Below are 15,739 nucleotides of genomic sequence, written 5' to 3'. Positions count from 1 at the left end.
CTCCCTGCTCAGCGGGGAGTCTGCTTCTCCCTCTGACCCTCTTCCCTCTCGTGCTCTCTAGCTCTCATTCTCTCTCTCTCAAATAAATAGATAAAAAAAAAAAAAAGAACTTTAGCCTTTACTCCAAGTGAGATTGGGAAGCATTGGAGGGTTTGGAGGGGAGAACTGATAAGCCCTGACTTATTTCAAGAGAATGAATCTGGCTGTAGTGCTGTGAATAAACTGAAGAGGGGCAAGCTTTCAACTCACGAGCTCAGTTTTTAAGACATGGGAGATGTCTATAAAACATCCAAGTGAAAGGACCGAGCAGGCAGTTGGATATATGGATCTAGTGTGTAGGGGAGAGATTTGAGGTGGAGGTAAAAGCTGAGACTCAAATGTCAACACATAGTATTTAAAACTATGAGGCTGCATGTACTCATGTGCGGAGAGTATAAACAGAGAGGAGAACCAAGGATCAGTCTTGGGGCTCTCCAATGCTACTTTCTGTAGTCAAATGATAATGTATGCTGAAAATGGGTTCCAAGCTTTTGACATGCATCTGCATATCTTCCTGTATTTAGAAAGCTGCAAGTCAGTTCTGTATTCCTGGCTTTTCATTTGATAGATATGGAGCATTTTCTGTATGACTCATGTTAACTTCTCATTGTGAACATTGTGAACTTCTCATTGCAGCTCTCTTATGAACATCACAGGCTGCAAGTTTTCCAAGATCACACAAACAAATCACACATGGATCAAAGCCTAGAAAGTAGGTCTCTCCTAACTCCCACTCCAGGGCTTGCCCATTGTTCATGTGAAAAAAACAAAAACAAAAACAAAACGAGGTAACAGTGTATATGAAACAGCTTCAAAAGAAGCAAACATCAGGGCGCCTGGGTGGCTCAGTCAGTTAAGCATCTGGCTCTTGATTTCAGCTCAGGTCATGATCTCGGGGTCACAGGGATCGGGCCCTGTGCTCAGCAGGGAGTCTGCTTGAGATTCTCTCTCCTTCCTCTGCCCCCCTTCCCCCCCCACTCTCTTTCTCTCTCTCTCTCTAAAATAAATAAATAAATTTTAAAAAAAAGAAGCAAACATCATCTTAGGTTTCATTTTAAAAGCACTGAGTTTATAGAAATAACACTTCCTATAGATTATTTCAGACCATAAGTGGAATATTACAGCTATAGACATATTTTTAAAAGGACACCTAATCTGGAATTTATCCAAATGAGGATAACCAGGACAGTGGGATGCCATGAAAATGGTGATTTTTTAATTTCTATGTAAAATCATTAAATTCCAGGGATTATATGAGAGCTTATCACAGCTAAATAACCAGATAAAGCAAGAATCACCCTATCATCTAGAATGCTCCCAAAGAAACCAGATGGCCATTTGTCAGGGATGCCAACAAGGTAATTCTAGCATCCAGTGGGAAGCCGAATAATTGATTTTAAGTTATTTTCTATTTCCAGAATGGTTTGACTCCATGCTCTTGAACTTAATATCCTTAAATGGATATAGACGGTTGACAATTTTTTACTATAAAAATGGCAACTTCATATAGCTCAACCTAAAAGGTCCAAGTTTTCTAGGGTGACATCAGTCAATACCACTCACCAATGAACTACAGTAAGCAAATATGCATTCACTTAGAAACAAGGGCATCAGTCACACTTTCTAGGTAAATAAATATTTTATAAGTACCCTCCTGGCAATATAAAGGTTCAGTAGGAAGGCAGGCATTGGTTTTCTCTGCAGGAACACAACTGGAAATGTAGATCTAGTGTGAAGGGAGAAGACTGAGCTGGCGTTAAAACTTAGTATAGTTACTGTTTAGTATCAATCTTTAAATAATACCTACAAACTCACAGTCTAAAATGTTACACACCATTTTATAATTCACATTTTCACAATTATTATGGCTTCCAGAGTTATATTAATTGGTTCATGAATTCTCAACACTGGTTATTTCAGCAGAATAAGATAGGTACCCAATTTTTACACATAGCTTTACCCAAAATCCATAGGGATTTACATCATTCTGTTATAGGGGTAAGGGAGAGTAAAAAGAGAAATGTAATAAGTGTAAATAATAATCCACCCAACCTAAAAGTTATAGCTTCCCAAACAAGCTTTCTACAGCTTTATATAACAAATACTACTTTCCTATTTGTGTGAAGAACAAACAAAATTTCAGGTCACGATGAAAAATTTCTGAAGAATATTACTATTTATAATGTGAAGAGATAACTAGGGCAAACATTCAGCTTCCTATTATATTCCAACATAAGAGCAAAATAAAATAGCTCCATATTAGATCAGATACATAGTAGGCATTGCTGCACAAATGGCCAATGCCTTTAAGGGGTCCTATGTGGTAATAGCTCATCTGGCATTAATGATAGCTTCAGAGCCCATGTATTTGAATTAATGACACTACAAAGGAAGGAAGGAGTAACAAGCAATACAATGTCACAGCTTAGAAGAGAAAGCAAAGGGCTCACTGGAACTAGGACCCACATGAATGTTTCCATTTTTTCTTGACGCAATTAAGGTTTCCCTATTAATCTGCAAGTTCTGGAGGAATGGGAAACTCCTCTTTTATTTTCAAAGAATGGAAAACAACGTAAGTCTTTATACACGCTGTTCAATGAACATCATCAATAAGCTACATACGCCCACCCTCTGAATAAATGAGAAATCAGATTTGTTAATCACCCTCTTCTGCCTTTATTGGAAGAATTAGGCTTCTTCCGGTATTCCAGTATTAGGTTCTACTCCGAATCCTCAAGGAATCCAAAGATTCCATCTAGAATTTTGGTCTAAATTTTGACTGAGAATCAAAGTGTCTTTTTCAAAACACAGGTTTGATGGTGCTTAAATAGGAGAGTCCACTGATCACACTTAATTAGCCTCCGCAGGTGGGTCCATAGCGCTCAGCACTCACCTGAGCTGTAGCTGTCAGTAGATGACTGAGAAATGGAACGAGACAGAGAGCGACGTCCAATTTTGGTGGGGCGTTTGTTGAATTCTTGCTTCTGGTCAGCAAATTGGATCTGCTAAGAAAAAGTACTCTAGTTATATAAAGGAAAACAATCTTCATTTTGTGACAGCAGCTGAAGGCTTGCATTATAGGATCTTAACCTTCCTTTGCAGTTGATCTGATTGTACCTACCCATATTTGGAATGTTAAGACTTTTTGGAGAGAATGATTTTTCATTCTTTACACATTATATTTCTATCAAATTTAAATCTTTAATCAACTCTATGGCTATATAACTTTTACAATAGAATTGTGACAAAAAAAGGAGAATGGGATGTTCTGGTTAAAATGAATTTTTAGAAAGTTGAGTCATATTCCTTTCTATAGTTTTGCTGAAAATTAAAGCTGGAAAGAATCTTTGAGACTATTTATTCTAATATTCACATATCTAGATGAGAAAACTGCAAAGTACAGAAAGGTAAAGTGACTTGTCTTCAGATTTTAAAATTCTCAGGAAATGGGACAGTTATAATGAAAAAAAAAATAGGCTTTCCACTCAGAACTTTCTGAAACTGCATTCAAATCCTATGCCACTCATTAGCTATGTGATGTTGGTTGAGTTGCTTTTGTGACCCTCACTTTCTCATAAATACAGCAAAGACAAAAGTATTTACCTCACAAGTTTTAGAGAGGGTTAAATGAAACAATACATGTAAACTGTGAAACATAGCGTAGATTCAATAAATCCACTCCCGACTCCCACTCCTACTACAGTTCACTGTTCCTATAGTAAACATTAATTTATTATTTTTAATGTTTGGTATCATAAAACACCTAAAAATCACAAGACTGATCACCTGTTAACTTGAACATAACAGATGTAGAAGGAGTAGATAGAGTACTGGACTATGTATAGACAGCAATACTATGGAGGTTGCATTTTGGACCAATATCTGATGATTTTCTTATAATTTTATCTCTTTCTCCTACTGTTGGAGGTTCCAGCATTTTACAAATCAAAGCTCATACAATTTATTCAACAAATGACATTTTTTTCTTTCTCTCTAGCTGAATGTATAATTGCTTCGATTATTCCAGATCCCAGGTGGCATGGAAGCAGGAAAGATCAAAGACCTGACAACTACCTCTCATGATAAAAAGATGGTTTCTTGGTGGGCAAAACACACAGCCTACCAGAATGAAAGCAGCAACTGACGGCAGTTAGAGGCAACTACTGAGTCATTTGAATATTGAGAAGAGGAGACTAATGCCCAACTGCATTAGCTTAGCATGCCTTTTAGGGGAATTCATAGCATTTTCATAGCTATAACAACAAATGAAGCCTGTGTTAGTACGTTAGGGTTTGCAAATTGTTTTCAGTAATAGGAAAATTCACTGGATCAGAAGCTCTTTGCAAAGTAAAAAATTGGCAAAATTGACTATTTTGCTAAAGTAGCAATTTATTTCAAAAAGATCCAGTGCTCTTTCTATGCACTCCCATGGGATATACATGAACTTCCATGTCCTTCTCCTAGCACAGCACTTATCACACTGAATAGAAGTATCTATCTGTATCCTTCATAAAGGCAGGACCTGTGCAACTTATTCACCCTTATATCCTCAGGCACAAATGCCTGACACACCGTAGGCAATGATATGCTGAAACAATGAATGTGAAGTAGCCTATTCTAGCTTCACTGTCTGTTCTTGGTTGAATATTAAGGAAATATGGTAAGCATAAGCCAAATCTAAAGCTAAAAGAATTTTCAGGGCAAAAAAAGCTAAGCAGGGGAAGGTGGGTGAGAAGATGGGGAGGGGAATAGCAGTCAAGCTGAAAACTCTGGCTTTATTTCACCACCACTGTTCAAGACAATGATTTTTTTTTTTTTCCTAGAGGCCCATCTAGGAAAAGGAGCAGTAATTGACTTTCCAAAGACCAGGATGAGTCACTAACTTCAGCAGTGCCTCCTTTGAAAAAAAAAAGTAATAGATAAACCCTGCCTCAGATATGCAGCACCCCCCCCACCCACACACCACTAGAGGGGGCCAGCCACTCCGCTTCTCTAGATGTGTAGGATCAGGAGTGGGTGGGTGCACATCACTTTACCCCAATCACACAAAACCGTGTAGCTATCTGGCTGCTCATCTTCTCAATCCAGTTTCCCTAAACTGAGCTCTCTTTTCTCTAGTTTTCTCCATTTACAGTAATTCCTCCCGTCAAGTCTTTTGGCACTAAAGAAGACTAGGCTATGCGGGCTTTCTCCACTCAGAAACATAGGGTTCTAAGTCTTGTTTACTCATTAGACACTGACCTCAAATTTAAGATAGAAGAATATTAGAGACTAACCACTTATACAGAATTAGTTATATACACTTTTCCCAAGAAATAAATGTTTATCTTTTACTGACCAGAGCACATGGCTTAAGTAGGTCCTCTCTGTACCCAATTCTCAATTCGCCTTAAATGCATTACATTCTTCACCCCATAATACAGTCATCTACCCACCCCAGGGGGGGTACTCTGGTACATTCTACCCCTGTCTTTTCCACCTTGTATGAAATCAGAGTCCTTTAAGGTAACCCTCCTTTACCATTTCAGAGAGAACTGCCTAATTCCAACAGGCAAGGGAGGGAAAGAGACTGTTAGGAGAGGGGGCAGCTCACCTTATGCTGGAAGCAGGGACGAAAGCAGCAAAGGAGGGAAAAAAGCAGCGGGCCTATTACACTAACGGCTATCGCGGCAGCAAGCCTGGTTAAATAAGAGCTTAGCCTCACCTGGGCTTTAATCCCAGAGTTGCCACTGACAATGTATTTCTTCTTGCTGCCCAGCATAGTGACATTACCAGCCCTACAGCCACCTCTCCAGTCCAGGGACCCTTGTGGCTAGGCCTTTAAACTTTCCTCATCAGCAATTCTGTTGGCTCTGGTTCCAGCTAGCTTTTTTGGGGGGGGGGGGCTGCCCTTCCCTGGAATCCCTGAAGCAGCTCCAACAACCCCTCCAGCAGTAGAGCCCAATTTAATAAGGCATTTCTGTTAGTGGCTCATCAACCATTCCTAATTCTGGTAGCTGTTTTGCTTTTATTTTTTTTTTCCTAAACACCTAATTACACGGATCCTCTGACCTCTAAACCTTAACAAGTCCCTTGACAAGGCCCAACTTGCATGCGCATAACAATAGCTTATTTATATAACCCGCGCACTTTTTTGCCTGCTATAATTAACTTGCTAATTAGGTTCTTTTTTAACCTTACCTCCTCCTTTTCCATGTCAGATGATTTTAGTTAACCTAGTCTCATTAGAAAAAAATTAACTACAGAGTCACTAAAACAATGAGGGAATTTATTAAGAAGGTAAAAAAATGGTGCCAAATGCTGAGGCAGCCTATGTTCTTGGGTTCATCAGGCTGAGGACACTGGTTTTAGCTTTGTCACCAAGGAAATCAACTTTCTCAGCCTGTTGCTTTAAACTGTGCATCTTTTACATAGGTTTTGACATATGGTTCCTAGTCCCATCTCAAGATTGTTGCTGATTAGGTGGTGAGTGACTGTTTTTTTCCAAAGTTTTTCAAAAACTGTGTGTTTCGTGGGAAGTGTGACTACAAAGGAGAACTTCCTATTTCCTCAGAGTCCCCAGAATCACAATGACCTTGTTACATATCAGATAAAGGGTCAAATGAAAGGTCAAAGAATCACATTATTTATTTGTGGATTTCTGGAAGGGACCCAGTGAATAGGAAAGCTACATTCGACCGTATGTTACCGAGACAGGGGTGGGAATGTGATTTGAATTCTTCCTTTAAAAAAGAGAGACTGCTTGTTGAGCACAAGAAAGAACATAAAATGGTGGATTTTTTTTTTTAGGGTAATCTTTATTTTGAGAGAAAAGATCTCTGGAAGAATGGAATAAAGGGAGGAGGGCTGATATTTATTAAGTTCCTACTGTGTATGCATAGCCCTGCATATATGTTACTTCTATTAATCAGTACAAGAATCTTACAAAGCAGGCATCTTATCCCCATCTGACAAATTAGGGAAGGGCAGCCCTGAGAGAACAAATTATTTGCTGGAGGTCTCACGGCAAGTCAGTGATGGGACTGCAACAGGAGCCTGTGTTTATGACAGAGCTAAAGTTCCTTCTACTACACCACACCTTATATTAATCAGAAGATGAAAAAGTCCCCTGGTCCTAATCCTAGGTACACTAGCCCCATCCCATTCCCCTTAATTTATCCTTAAACTTATTTGATTTAAAATTACACTTTAAAAAATAATAATAAATAAAATTACGCTTTAAATTTACTTTTTTATCAGATTGGATCTCAGAAATGATATCAGCCCAGATGATCTTGAGGCTCTGATCAAACAATTCTGAAATGGCTACTCATAGAATTTGAAATCTTACAGCTCTTACTTACTTACTTACTTATTTATTTATTTGACAGAGAGAGGGAGAGAGCACAAGCAGGGGGAACAGCAGGCAGAGGGAGAGGGAGAAGCAGGCTCTCCCCTGAGCAAGGAGCCCCACGCTGGGCTCAAACCCAGGACCCTGGGATCATGACCTGAGCTGAAGGCAGACACTTAACCATCTGAGCCACCCAGGTGCCCCTCTAACAGCTCTTTAATTGGCAAATTTGCCCAATGTCACTACCAAAAATTAAAACAGAAATTAACTGAACTCAAATATGATTCACTATCACCCATGACAATCCTGATCTCTTACTCATAATTTCACAAAATAAGACAGATTAGTCTTTTTCTGCTTGCAGAGTGAATCACTAAACTTCTGCTCTTCCTAGTACACTCTCAGCTGGTTCTGGATTTTCCTTACTCAGGTGAAAGGGAACTTGATGGTCCAAGGCTTAACTGACTAGACCTGAGCCTGAGGGAGCTGCAGATCTATACCAAATCCAACTAGAAGACATTTAAGGACACTATTACTGACAGGAAAAGCCTTACTACTTAACTAGTTTATCTAACAAAGTAGTTCTCAAACTTTAGGTGCACACCAACATCATCCACAGGGCTTATTAAAAGGCACTCTTAAGCCCCATCCCCAGAGTTTCTGATTTAGTAAATCTGGGTGGGGCTGAAGATTTTGCGTTTTCAACAAGCTCCCAGGCGATTTAATGCTGCTGGTCTGGGCACTCCGCTTCAAACACTGCTCTAACACTTACTCCAAGCATGAATAAAGCAGCCCTAATGCTCTTGACTCTCTCCTGAGCCAACCATTTTATCCTGTGACTACAACCATGGAGGCATATTCATAGGCAGAAATGGTTATTTGAAAGGTCAGAGAATAGAATGGGGTGATCATTTCTTTATACCCAACACAGGATATAAAGAGAACTGGATCTAAATCTGATTTTCACAGTTGAAGGCTGTTAAGAACAGATGGTTAATACATTAAGAAAAACAGGTCTCTTGGGGAGGACAGAAGATCTATTTACCCTAAAGAGGATCAGGCCAAGAGAAAACAATTCCTTTTCAAGCACATAAAGTTGTACTACAAAGGATGATCACCAGTGGTTTTCTCCCTCTCTCCATTTCTTAACATTTCAGCACTTAACACTGGTAATGCTCATTTGTAAAATGGGAACGATAATAGCTCCTTTGCCTATCTCAAATGTGCACTGAGAAAATTTAAAAAATGATGTACATAAGAGGGTTTTGGCCACTACATAATGATACGTAAGTATAAAATACTAACATTTCTATTCTTTTAGGTCAAAAGTTCTTCACCTAGAGTCCATGGATGTCCCAATCCACCCCCAACATAGAATGCAAAATTCTGTGTATGTGTATATTTTCCTGGCTAGAGGGCCCATAGTTTTCATCAGTTTCTCAAATGGGTCTCTCCTTTTAAATGTCAATCCAGACCCAGAGTTATAGTCAAGCTACCTCTACCACCATTTACCAGATACCTTAAAGATTTTTCTTTTACTTCCAAGTAGACATGGTTCAAGCATTCTTAGACACATTTCTCTCTTCCAAGCTAAATGAGTTGCCTGAACAGATTCTTCACCTATAAAAGAGATTATTTCTAGCCAAAAGAAAATTGGGTAACCAGCTGGCTGGGTACTCAGGAAAGTCAATCAGATTTCCTACGGAAAAGTACCAAGTACTACAGACAGCTTGGACGGGAGGAGGAAACATCAAAATGTAAAAACTTTAAAAAGAGGTTACTGCTGATCTCCATGCACATAAGAGGAGGTATTTCACCTACCAGTAGAGACTAAAGATTTCTCAAGGGAAGTAAAAACATTAATAAGGAGAGACTTTAAAAGGATATGTTCCCCAATCTTTTAGCTATAAAATTCCTGAACAAGGCTAAAAAATCTTTCACATGAAAACAGCTAAGGAGCAGAGGCTCCAGAAGTTTTCCAGTGACTGATGGAATGTTAACTTGAAGGTCTACCTTATCAATTCTCAAGAAAGGGAGTCTTCAAACTTTGTCCTGGCTTATTTCCCTGCTGGGAATCAGGGATGAGTACTGTCAGCTATGTGTGGTCTGAGTTCTATTCTCTAAGGAGTATGCAAGTCCCTTATTGCTGTTGATCATTAACCAAGAAAGACATGGTATAATGTACCTCCTCTGCTAAATTTTCCTCTTGAAAGGTTTGAGAGCCTTGTAATGTTTCCTTTGGAGACAAGGATGGTCTCAGTGGAAATTTAATTACATTAATATATAAAGTGGAACATGAGTCAGACATTTGGTTAAAACCTTCTTAAATTGAAATTTTGGCCCCCAACATAGGAGATGGCTCCAGGGTTTTTTTCTCTTGGGGTTTAAAAGGCACTCTAATATTTCATAGGTAAAGTCTATAGGTAGTATACACTAGAGGGTCCTTGATGGCTCACTTTGCTGGGTAAGTAGATATCAGTGGAAGCCTAATGAAGCACTTCTAGGCCAGGTCAGAAAATAATGACTTATGTGGTCCCTGAAAGAAAGCCTCAAGAGGTTAATCTTTGGCAAGGAAAAGATAGATGAAGAAACTGAGTTAACGAAGACAAGCTCCACCCTACTCTTTCTTGCTGTTGCTAAAAAAATTTTTGCTGATCAAAAGTATTTTCCTGGTTTTTGAGAGAGAAGGGCAAAGAAATCTCTAAGTGAGAATGCCATACTGAAAACAAAGCAGAGTTGTGCTTTACTAAAGAATGTTTTCTAAAAGTTGGGAAGTCCTAGAGCATATCCCTTAAGCAAGTCACTAACTCTTGTAGGACAGTTTTCTTGTTCCCATAAATAAAAAGAAGTAGTAAAAGTTCAGTAGGAGCTCCTCTGGAGAGCATGTGCTAAGCAGATAAAACAGTGAGGACTATTACGAGAGTAAGAGTTACCATAAAACTTTTATGGATTCTGAGTTGACACACTAGTGTTCTGTGGAATTCTTCTGTAATATTCCTTTATCAATGTACCAAAGTTTAGAAAGAAAAAAAAAAAAGAAATACCAAAGTTTACTATCTTAATGTGGTCCCTCCCCTAAGAAAACCAAAATTCTTGCTCCCCATTCTTATTTATTAGTGAGTGGCTGGAGATTCAAAAACATACTTACAATCCAACAAGAATTATTATGTGAATCCTTTCTAACAATTTTAAAACACTACAGTATTTGAAATAAGCCTGTGAATGGATAGGATTTCTTTACATCAAACATTTTAAAACAGCACAAATCAAACGTTTTAAAACTGAGCACAAGGTTCTGAAACAAGAACAACAGCAATAACCCCAACAGAAATAATAAACAATAGTTGTGACAATGAGAGTTGAAATGTGGGCTCTTCAGTTGGGCCTTTGTCAGGCCTACTATATACTCAATCTCGGTATAGATGATTATTTAAGTCCGTAATTCCAGAAACACTGAAAAGAACTTGGAATATGCTGTATATAATAGTCTAACCAGTTTTCCATAGGGAAACATACATATATACATATATATATATAAACATAAGGCTGGTATAGACTGTAAGAAATCAGGCTAAACCTAGAAGAGACCAGACAGTTAGGAACATGAGGATCGTTGCTGTTTTTAAATCAAAAGTTGAAACTGGATCTAAAATACTAGGTTTTATGTACTAGTTCTTATCAACAAACAAGTCCTTATATTTAAATTATATTAAAAATATCTATCAGGCAAATATGACATTTTGAAGAACAGTACCAAGAGAGCTATACTTCCTGCCCTTTAGAAATAATACATATAAAGAATATTTGGGGAAATGTTTTGACTGGAGGGAAAAAATGAGCAGGTAGGCAAGAAATATCTTACATCTTTTCAGAGACTTGAGAGACCACCATTTCCATAAGTTCTGTTTCCCTCCCCCACCACTATTCTTTTTCTTTACCCTCATGAGAAATAAACTAAGCATCAGCTTGCAAAGAGAGTGCGAAGCAATCGCAGAATACAATCCATGAGGTAGACCAGCAGCAGTAGGGGAACTCCCAGCCCAGCACAGACAACCAGGCAATACGCTGACTCTGGCCAGGCAGCTCTCATACCTTCCTCAGCTTCACTTGCAATTAAGAAACAGGGGTGATCCAGGACACAGGAACTCAACAGAAATGAGAGGAATAACTGTTCTCCCAACCACAGATCTTGGTAGGGACTTGTCCCAGGTGATCCCTGTCATCTGTCAGAAATGGTTGCCTCATTACCAAGAAACAGAAGGAAAAGCAAAGTGACCAAAGAACTCACCATCCACTCAGGCACGTGAAAAGCTGAGGTGCCTTCATTACCGTCCCACTTCTCCATAGTGCAGGCTTGGGTAATATATATCCTGAAGCAAAAGGGAAAGCTGGTTTGGAAATGCCAGGGTTTTTTCAGTGCCCAAAAGCAGAACCAAACCCAGTGATTCAGAAATTTACAATATCTAGCAGAAGCTGCATCCCCTTTCACAGAGGCTTTCTATTCAAATTAAGGTCATTAGTCAACTGCCTGACAAGTCCCTTACTGGCCCGCTTCAAACCTTCTGCTTTTGATTCAAAATCAGAGCTGATGCAAGGTTCTGTACCCAGGCATGAACTTCCCACAGGACACTCACTGCTTAATGCTACCCAAACACGCAACCCCTGCCTCCCCAGTGGGGACTTTCTGCCACAACAGTCAGGCTTCCTCTCTTTCCCTGTGTGTAAGGCAGTTGTTAATTTTCTCCCGCCCCTCAGGACACGTCACTGGAGGTACTGATACCAAGATCAATAAGGATCGAGGTCAAGAAGGCACTCCCATTCTCAAGAGTTGCTTGATTTGGATCTGCACAGTAAACAGGCGTTTCCTTGAAATCAAGAGTTCTTTATGGCTTTCAAGTTTAAACAGCTACGCAGAACTTCCCCATCTGCTCACACTAGGGGTCTGGCACCAAACGCAGGCATATCTCAAGTTAAATTCTTATTGCAAGGGAGATTTGATTCTGATGGTGCCAGGGAAGATCTCTTGCAAAATCAGAAATTAGAAGTTCTAAAGAAAGTTCTGGGACCACAACTCCCTCTGCTGGCTCCCTGTGCTATATACATGAAGGTCCAAGAGCCTTCAGCGGCAGAAACATAGGTGCCAATTGTAAATGAGGGGCATCCCTGAGGATAGTCAGGAGCTATCACAGTGTAGGTTTAGAGGGAGCCAAGGTTTCCAGTCAAGACTAGTGCTGCCTCCAAGTCCCTATCCAAAGCGGGTTTTTACTCACCAGTCTAGTTTTGGGAAGAGACAGGATGCCAACACAGTAGCCCTATACATTATCACCTTAAGGGACCTCAGAAGCTGTTCCCTCTTTAGGTTCCTATGCCAGCTCCCTCCTCTCTGCATACTTCAGAAATTTGGAAATAAGACAAAACTAAAGGTGGAGGCTTGACATATTTTACCAGCTCTGCCCATTCCTAGAGTGTATTATCCAGTAAGAGTACCATAGATTTCGGGCACAAAGTAAGACCAATGAGCTATGCCTGCTTTGGTCCCTTTCAAGGACCAGAGATTCTTTCAGTGTTAAGTCCCATCACAGAGGATAATTTTTCTAGAGCTGATAATTGTAATATTAAAATCAGGATTATTGGTTCATTGCCCCTTAGGGCCTTCACTGGTTAAGAGAATGATCCTTTGGATGTGGAATGGAGAGGAAGGTAATGTCTAGGGGAAGAGGTATTGTAAGATGCCAGAGAAGGCAGGGTTCAAATACCTGATCTGGATGTCTAGACTAGAAAGAAAGGCAGTTGAAAACAGAAGGGGCCTGTTGGACCCAGTGAATGCAGAAGGGTCAAAGGATGAGAGATCACAGGGCAGGTAGAGATCAGATGTAGTAAGAAGAGAGAACAGCAGGGGTGGCTGGGAGGCTCAGGTCATGATCTCAGGGTTGTGAGTCTGAGCCCTACTACGGGCGTGGAGCCTGCTTAAGATTCTCTCTCTCTCCCCCTCTCCTGCTGCTTCTCCCTCTAAAAAAAAAAAAAAGAAGAAGAAGAGCGAACAGCAGAGGTGGAAGTAAAGGAAGCTATGGTCACAGAGGGGCTATGGAGTGAAACAATGAGGGATGCCAAGATATAGAAGGCCAATGAAATGCAGGAGCAATATGCCCTCTGAGGTCAGGGTGTCGATTCTGATGAAGTCTTAGGTGTTAGCCACCTCCAGTTATTGTCCTCTGGTCTTCCTTTTTTTTTTTTCTTTAAAGATTTTATTTACTTATTTGAGAGAGAGAGAGAGGTTGAGGGAACAAGTGAAACTAGATCCCAGGACCCTGAGATCATGACCTGAGCTGAAGGCAGACACTTAACCGACTGAGCCACCCCGGCACCCCCTGGTCTTCCTTTCAATCCAAACTTAATATAATGAGAAGTTACATTTGCTGCCTAAATCTCCAATGGTATCTTTCATCTGTTTTAAATGCAACATATTCCAAATCAAAATGATTGCTCCATCCTTCCTTCCCACCCCAAGCCCTCAAAATAAGTTTCTTCTCACTTTTCGACCTCTATTCCCTCAGTCAACTAAATACAAACCTCAGTCATCTTTGATTCCCTCCTTTCCCCAGTCCCCAGAACAATATGTTGCCAGTTGTTTTTGAACCCTCTTCCAAGCCTGTCATCTGTCCTTCCCTATCCATTTTCACTGCCTCCTAAAAATCCTCTATAAATCCTTTCCAGGATGGTCTCCCACTCCATATCCCTGTACATACTCCATCCCTAGGAAAGCTGTATTGCCCACTATTTTCTGAATGTGAAGACCACACAGCACAGCAGCTAAGACTCCTGGTTTGGGAATTAAACAGACCTGGTAAGAACACTGACTCTGCCCTTTAGTTAACCTCCCTCTACCCTCCAGTTTTCCAATCCATACAGTGCAATAATAATAATAGCCACCTCACAGGATTGATGCAAGGATTTAAAAAGTGTGTATACACCAAGGGCTTACTAAATGGTAGCTCTTACTTATGTCATTATTATGCTGTGTCCTTTCCCACCTCATGCCTTCGCTCATGCCATTTTCCCAAACTGAAATGCATTCATTCTGCCTTCACTTCCATCATCTTCATTTATGCAAATTCCTCAAGGTTCTGCTCAAATGATAGTACTGCCATGGAAAATGACCTAGAGAAAGCAATCTCCCTTTCCCCTAGTATTGGTCTTTGGTCACATCACTATTTTCACCCTTCCTCATATTAAAGCTACTGTGTACGTGTGTTGTCTCTCATTAAATTCCAGGCTTTTCAAGGGCTTAGTCAGTTTGATTTGCCCACAGTGTCTGGCACACAGTAAGGGCTTAAAGAATTATCAAATTTTGTACGCTGTATGTACACCTTACAGTACTCTTGGAGTAACTTGCATAATCAATGTGTTCAATATATTTATGTCCATTTTACTGAATTTGGAACATTATTTTATATATACAGGGGTTTAGTTACACTACTGCCCACAGCTAGGACTTACTTGTGGTGAGTCCTTAATAGGGTTTTAATCCTTAGTTATATTATCTCTGCAGGAATATATAATCTACTTTCCATTGCTTGATCTGCCTCATTTGTAATCCATTATGATCTGCATCATAATAAAGCTTTTACGAACAAATCAAGGCCAAAAGAGTGGAGTCCAACCCTGAAAATATTTCAGTGATCAGCAAACTACTAGATTATCAGTGCTCCTGTAGATGTTTCCTACATAATCAGTTACTAAATAAATGGAAGATGACTGCCCTCATGGTAATGTTAAAACATGGAAGAAAATGACTTTTAAAGAAGACAGGGGTGAGAATAAAAGAATAAGCACAAAATATATCACTTTTGCAGGCTAAACTGTCATTTTAGTTGTAACTTTTTGTTTGTTTTTAAAATTTCATTTATTTATTTTAGAGAGAGCTAGAGCACAAGAGGGGCGGGGGAGGGAGGGGTGGGAAGAGAAAGTCTCAAGTGGACTCGGAGCTGAGCTCAGAGGCAATGTTGGGTTCATCTCACGAGCCTGAGATCAGGACCTGAGCTGAAACCAAGAGTCCGACACTCAATTGACTGGGCCACTGAGGCACCTCTGTTTGTTTTTCTTAGCGTAGGGTTTAACTAAAGTAGACTTCCTTTGTAAACTGCAGCCTCACTACATCCTTCTGCAATGACTGTGAAACAAAAGCACAAGAGGAGCTGTTACCACCTTTGGGAACCGAAGATCTAGTAACGGAGTGAGGGTGCATATGGTATGAGGCCTGGGGGTAAGTACTAGTTATAAAGTTGTTTATGATCTAATTTCATTTTACCATACAGAAGGGGCAGGAGTGAGACCACTGCACATGGTTATCTATAATAAGCACTCTTAACA

At 39.9% G+C, this 15,739-nt stretch overlaps 1 protein-coding gene across 5 annotated transcripts in view; it reads right to left on the bottom strand.

Moving 5' to 3' along the window:
• AHCYL2 (adenosylhomocysteinase like 2) overlaps positions 1-15,739 on the bottom strand; it is a 164,145-nt gene that overhangs the window by 43,035 nt on the left and 105,371 nt on the right. For 2 of the 5 annotated variants that reach the window (XM_073899177.1, XM_025865625.2), the window contains one exon: positions 2,933-3,044. In XM_073899177.1, the coding sequence (XP_073755278.1) occupies positions 2,933-3,044 (112 nt within the window). Of the gene's footprint in view, positions 1-2,932; positions 3,045-11,657; positions 11,740-12,003; positions 12,054-15,739 lie in introns of those variants that run through there. The other 3 variants (XM_025865628.2, XM_025865627.2, XM_025865626.2) reach the window with 3 other exon arrangements.

Source organism: Callorhinus ursinus, unplaced genomic scaffold (genome assembly GCF_003265705.2).
Source record: "Callorhinus ursinus isolate GAN/ISIS: 27379988/994484 unplaced genomic scaffold, GSC_fseal_2.0 scaffold12, whole genome shotgun sequence".
Lineage (NCBI taxonomy): Eukaryota > Metazoa > Chordata > Mammalia > Carnivora > Otariidae > Callorhinus > Callorhinus ursinus.
This window is presented reverse-complemented; position numbering and strand designations above follow the sequence as displayed.